Source organism: Capricornis sumatraensis, chromosome 2 (genome assembly GCF_032405125.1).
Source record: "Capricornis sumatraensis isolate serow.1 chromosome 2, serow.2, whole genome shotgun sequence".
Lineage (NCBI taxonomy): Eukaryota > Metazoa > Chordata > Mammalia > Artiodactyla > Bovidae > Capricornis > Capricornis sumatraensis.
In genome coordinates, this window is record NC_091070.1 from 126,883,315 (window position 1) to 126,889,696 (window position 6,382).

The 6,382-nt window shown below is 46.1% G+C and overlaps 1 protein-coding gene across 1 annotated transcript; it reads right to left on the reverse strand.

The window, feature by feature from the left end:
* Positions 1-757: 757 nt before the first annotated feature.
* Positions 758-1,948, reverse strand: TENT5C (terminal nucleotidyltransferase 5C). The gene has a single exon (XM_068966303.1). The coding sequence runs from the start codon at positions 1,931-1,933 to the stop codon at positions 758-760; it is 1,176 nt and encodes a 391-aa protein (XP_068822404.1). The 5' UTR covers positions 1,934-1,948.
* Between the last annotated feature and the right edge of the window lie 4,434 nt (positions 1,949-6,382).

Below are 6,382 nucleotides of genomic sequence, written 5' to 3' on the forward strand. Positions count from 1 at the left end.
TCCTATTTACAATCATTCCCCCCACCACCACAATTCCACTTAACATTAGGTTGCACATTTTATTTTGTTTTTCAAGTTACATTTCAAGAAAAGGTCTTTTTTTTTTCTCTCTCAGCAATACCTCACAATTCCTCGAGATAGCACAGCATCTAAACCATAAACCATATCCAACCAGATCATAAATTTTCTAGCTATCGGCTTTGGTTTATTGAGGAGGCAAATCCTCAGCTCCGCTGACAGAGAATAAACATAAGCAATTCAGCCCCTTGAACGAAACATTAAGCCACAAGAGCACCCTCGTGTTTATCATTTTTTCTGCCTGACTAAAACAGATACAAGAAAATAAGCCCATCCACACCACTTTCACGTTAAGTGCTGAGAATTCCAAGCGAGGGCTGACATCGCCTCCCCGAGGCTCTTCCCGCACTGCCCACGTGCTTCCCAATCTCAACAACTGCCCGGAGCTCAGACCTTCAGGACGTGGCGTGTTAGTGTCTGTTTGGGAAAGATGTGGAGAGGTCATACTTCCTATAGCATTTTCCAAAGTGGCACTGGAATAGCAGGTCCCTTGGCTCATGATACACTGGAGACCCATTCCAATGGGCACACAAAGAAAAAAAAAAAGCCGAATCAGAGCTGAGTTCCGCTTTAAAAGCCAAACACCTACATCTAGAAGGAGGCTCCCCTACCTGAGAGCCTTGCCCTACCCGGGGTGGGGGCGGGGGGTTCCCCCTGTGGAAACCCTCAGGTCTCAAGGTTAGTTACAGGGCAGCCAGGTGGGGTAGGGCTGGCTGTAGGTGAGCGGGGGGTGGGCCGCATAGTAGTTGCTGAAGTTGCCGTCGCTGACGTAGGGAGCAGGCTGGTAGTAGCACGTGACAGTGCTGGCGTTGGGGATGATGTTCTGCTCAGCCAGCACGCGCAGGGCCAGCAGGGAGATGAGGTTCAAGGTCTGCCTGCGCTCATGGCCCATGAGGCACACGGTGCTCTCGTTGACCACCCTGCGCAGGGTCATGAGGTAGTCGTACTTGCTCCTCTCCTCCTCGGCGAAGTGGTTCTGCAGGTAGGTCTCCAGCTTCCTCTGCTGCTCGAGGATGTCCGGGAAGTCGATGAAGAACCGGGAGCACATGTAGCGCTCCAGGGTCTTGATCTCCTCCTGGTCGGTGGGCCGGAAGTCCCGCACCAGGAGGTTGCTGTACTTGAGCAGCCCCCCGCCCCGGATCTCCTCGGGGTTCTTGGTGGCGATGAGTCTGTTCTGCAGGTGGTCCAGGGCTTCCTCGAAGTCCCCATACACGCTCTCCCCGATGACCGTGGGGTGCAGGTGCTCGGACAAGGGATGGCCAGAGCAGTCATAGAAGAAAAGCAGGGAGTCCAGAATGATCTGGAACGAGTCCACGCTGAACTCAAACTGGCGCCGGATGGAGTCAACGAACTTGAGCTCCACGTTGCGCCCGTTCTTGTTGGAGAGGGAGATGAGGCTCCAGCGGTCAGCGTCTGTGCACACCTTCACCAGCTTCTGGACGTAGGCCTCCTTCAGGGTCGTGGGGCTGATCTTGAGCTTGTTCACACCCTCTGGCAGGAAGTTCAGGAGAGAGCACAGCACCACATCCCTGACCAGCTGAAACTCGGCCTCTGTGGGAAGAGCCACGTGAAAGATGAGGTCCAGGTCTTTGCAACCCAACCCATTGTCTTTGACCAGGACATGGCCAGCCGCAGAGCCATTCAGCCGGACATCCTGCACTTTGATGCCTGCCTCCTCCAGCTGGCCACGGACAGTCTGCACGATGTCCTTGAGTGTGATCTCCAAGGTGGGGAAGTTGCCTCGGCCATGGATGGGCACCACCTCAGTCAGGACCTCGTGCAGACGGCTCACCTGCTCCCAGGTGAGCACGCTGAAGGACACGCAGTCCCTGGTACTGCTGCTCTCCTCTGCCATCTTGGGGGATGTTGTTGCCAGGGAAACTGAAAGGGAGGGGGAGAAACAAAGAGTTAGGGTTCACTTCTCTGGCAAAGCAGCTCCGTGGAATCAGAAATTAGGCTGGTTTCTCTCTGAACATCTTCCTTACTGCCAAGTGGTAAAGTGTACCTACTGCGGGGTGCTGGGGTGAGGATTAAATGAGTTAAACACGTCTAGAACGGTGCCCGCGTGGAGTGAGGTCAAAATACACATCAGCTTACCCTGTACCAATCCGACAACTTGAGCATTTTGTTTTCCATGTGGTGTGTTTGTTTTGCCCGTTTTGTCTTCACGAAGGTAGGGTGGGGGTAGAATTTGTGTGTGAGGGCAAGCAGACAAACTTACTAAACCAAGTAACCAAAACACAGCATTATTCAACAGAGGGTCTATAGGTTTTGCTAATTTCGCCTCTCCTGTTTTTGGCTCCCTATCTACATCCTGAGCTGGCTGACACCCAGGCCACAATGCCAACACAGAACCCAGGACCCACAAAAGAAGATTTCTTCCTTCCATGAATAGATGGATTCTCAACTTCAGGCTTAGTACTGCTAGAACCAAGTATGCTGGTACCCTCTTCACTTTCAGGACCCGTCAGCCCTGTAACAAACACTCCTGTCATCCAGGGTTGGGTCAAGGAATTTATGAATGACAAAATTCCTGAGTAACAAAGGGTTAGGTCAGCTAAGTACTGGAACTGCTGACCCAGCAAGGAGGCCCCACCCGGGATGTGGAAAACCTCCTCAGGGAAGTGTGATTTTTCAACTCTATTTTGAAAAAGAATCCCTTCAACCTACCCAAGGAAAACAAAGTTAGCACTCAATATTAGGAGAAAAAGTTTTCCCAGGTGCCTCAGTGGTAAAGAATCCATCCACCTGCCACTGCAGGAGCCACAGGAGACGCAGGTTCAATCCCTGGGTGGGGAAGATCCCCTGGAGAAAGAAATGGCCACACACTCCAGGATTCTTGCCTAGGCCATCGCATGGACAGAAGAGCCTGGCAGGCTTCAGTCCACGGGGCTGCAGAGTTGGACACGACGGCGCACGTATGGACTAGGAGAAAAGCATGCTTCTCCAACATCGCCTGCTAGCCACAGAGTTACCCCGGCAACGTTCAACTAAGTTATACTGTTCAGAAAACAGAACAACAGATCCCTGGAAATTCTGATGTGGAAGGACAAAAACAAATACATTAGAAAGTCCAGGTACCATGGCTCCACATGGGTCACACATTAGCTAGATGGATGGAAGAGACTGAGGTGCTGTCCTCAGACTTCACAGCAAACAGAGAGGTTTGCCACCTGCTTCACTTTTCTGACTTGCTAGACACACAAAAGCCATCCAAAGACCTGCAGCTTCACTGACTGGAAGCTGCTGCCTTTGCAAGCACACCCAGCATGCGTAGTCCTGGGCTTCCAACTTGGGTTTTCGGTCCTGTGCTGGTGGTGGCTTGGGCCCTTGTCTTATCTACAGAGCTCAGATTGATGGGATGGCTGTCGGTCTGTGTTGGGGGCACTAATGGACACACCAAGACAAACAGCTTTCCAGGAGCTGGCCAGCAAGGAGAATGAGAACGTGACATCTCAGTATGAGAAAGAAAATGTAATATGAAGGCAGAAGAAGGAAGTGTCAGTTGACTGGGGCAAACAGGAAGGTCACAGAAAAGCTCATTTATGGGGCAGGGATACAAGCCAGCAGAAAGGCCACAAGAGCGCTCCGCTGCGGTAGAAGGCAGCAGGCAGCTGAGAACCTGGTGAGCTGTCCAATCTGGCCATCATGCGCCTCTCTCCTCAAGTCAGATCACAGGCTCCCTTTAGTAGGGGGGTTAGGGAACTGAATTTGCTGGCTGGCAATGGGAAGGTGGATGATCATGTGATCAAAGCAGACTCCAGGAAGACTGGTGGGGGATGGGTGCCCTGCTGCTTGTTGCTGAAGCATACTTGCCAAGGGGAAGACGAAACTTTCCCTGCAATCCTGTTTGGACAGCGTTAGAAAGCCCTAGGCTATCTAGATTATCCTATCAATACCAACCGAAATTTGTGACGAAATACTTGACGTTTACTGTGGCTGGCCTTTGGCGTCAAGTCAAATTCGGGACAGTAGAGATCTCTCTGTAATGTGCTTATATACACTTGGCTCTTTGTGGCCCCTTTAATGATGATGGGCAGAGCATGAAGTACACTTGTGCCAACTGTGCAGGACACCACACAATTAAGTCCAAATGATTACAGAAAAGCATGGCTCCAACTCTGCTTTGACACCCTGCTAAATTATGATTTGGTGACATAGATTTCTGCCAGGTACGCTGACATACCTATAAAAATACAACTTGCTTTACACTGTGTATCAGATCTTAGTGTTTCCAAGGTTCGTGTTTAAGAAGTCACAGCAACACAGGAGCTGCGATTCAATCAGTACTTGGAAAAGGAGGAACAATTAATTTTAAGAAAATCTCCAGGAAGAAACTCAATAATGCTGTAAGGAATCACTTTTGTCCTCACTTTTAAGGACTTGTTTAAAAAAAAAAAAAGTCATCTAGAGTTAAAGTCAGGACTGTTCCCACCTCCAGAACAGTGACTCTTAACATTAGAAATAGGACATCTTAGACCTGGGAGAATATGAGGAAAGCTATCACTTGTTCTTGGTGGGGGGAGGGGCGGTGGTAAGGTGGGTGAGTACATATGCATGAAAATTTTCATATGTTTTTAAATCTCTGAACTGGCCATAGATTCAAAGTTAGAATCTATTTTAGACTGAAAATTTGTAAGGTTCTAACAGGAGGAGGGGCAGGAACAGTAAAACAAGTTATGAAAAAATGGAAAGAGGTCTACTAGCCTGGTAGGAGATATTATGAAGCCACAAAAATTGAAACAGCATAGTACTGACACAAAAAGATGGACAAATTTATAAAACAGAATTTTTAAAAGTCAGAAGGAAAATCTAGTACATAGGGTATTTACCATAAAATAAAGAAGGCATTCAAAATAGAAAAGGGAAAATTGAGACATCTGGATAGTTATTTAGATTTTAAAAATAAGATGGCTCTTAGCTTGTGTCAATCTAAGATCCAGAAGATGAATCAAAGATTTCATCTTCTAGTGTAAAAAGATGAAGCCCTAAGAGTACTAGAAAAAACATGAAATTTTTGTAAATTTACACAGAACAGGTATTCCTTTCTAAATCACACAGCAGTCACAAAAATTGATGCATTTGCCTGTATAAAAATTAAAATATCTATATGGTGAAAACACTATAAAGAAGTGAAAAGACAAAAGTAGGAAAATACTCATAATATTAGACAAAATACTCACTTCCTTAACGAATAAGGAGCTCTCATGCATCAGAAATACTAGAACCCCAAGATAAAGGGCAGAGGATGTAACAGTGGCTCAGACATCTGTAACATATTCAACCTTACCTTAAGGGATGGGCAAATTTAGACTTCATGTATCAGTTTTATCTATCAGACTAGCAAAGACCAATAAGCAGACACTTTTGGTACACTGCCCATGGGTTCCTTCTGAGGAACAATGTGGGACTCTCAGTTTTAAGTGGACCTATTCTTCGGCAGAGCAGCTCTACTTCTGGGAAGTCTACCCTGGATTTTATTCTATGAGTATACCTGCAAGTATGCACAAGGATATTCATTGAAGTACTATTTATAAAGCTACAAATTCTTATCAGTAAAGAAGGTTAAATGACTTGATGCATCTATACAACAGGATACAATGCATGCAGCTGTCCCTAAGAATGGTGGCAGCTCTATCTGTATTAATATGAAATGCTTATCAAGATTTAAAAAAAAAAAAAAGCAAGTCTGAAACTGTGTGTGTAAAGGCACAAGTCTATGCTTATACAATCAAAAATCCCGGAAAGGATACATAAGCTCAGCTTACATCAAATACCACTTCCAGGCTAGGGTACAAAGAAAACTTGTTTTATTTCTTTTGAATTTGGAACTTACAAATATATTAATTGAAAAAAGTTAAAATCTTATCAGCCATGTTCCAAAATCTCTCCCCTATGAAACTTGTAATCTGCTACCTTATTTGCTCTCTTTAATTGCTTTCCTTGAAGCCCATCCCACCATCCCCATGCCCATTTATCAACATCAAATGCACTTAGAAGCTTCCCCCACTTTCAGCCTAAAAACTGATCTCTAGAGGGGCAGGATGAGGAGGGACAGTTCTGATCTGGAAGGGCTTTTATGCAATTTTCTACTTACGCGTTGTCTAAAAGAAGACATCCATTGCGGGTCTTTTACAAAAATAAAAAATAAAAAACTTTCAATGGGTAAGCCATCTCATCTAGTGTCATTCTATTTAGCATACAAAGATGTTTTCTGTAGTTTCACAAGAATTACTGTTTCCCATTTCAGATGTACTATAGCTATGTCTATACACATAGCCGTATGTCAATAGCTATATGTGAG

Coding starts and splice junctions, on each gene's coding strand:
- TENT5C (XM_068966303.1), bottom strand. CDS start 1,933: ATGGCAGAGGAGAGCAGCAGTACCAGGGACTGCGTGTCCTTCAGCGTG.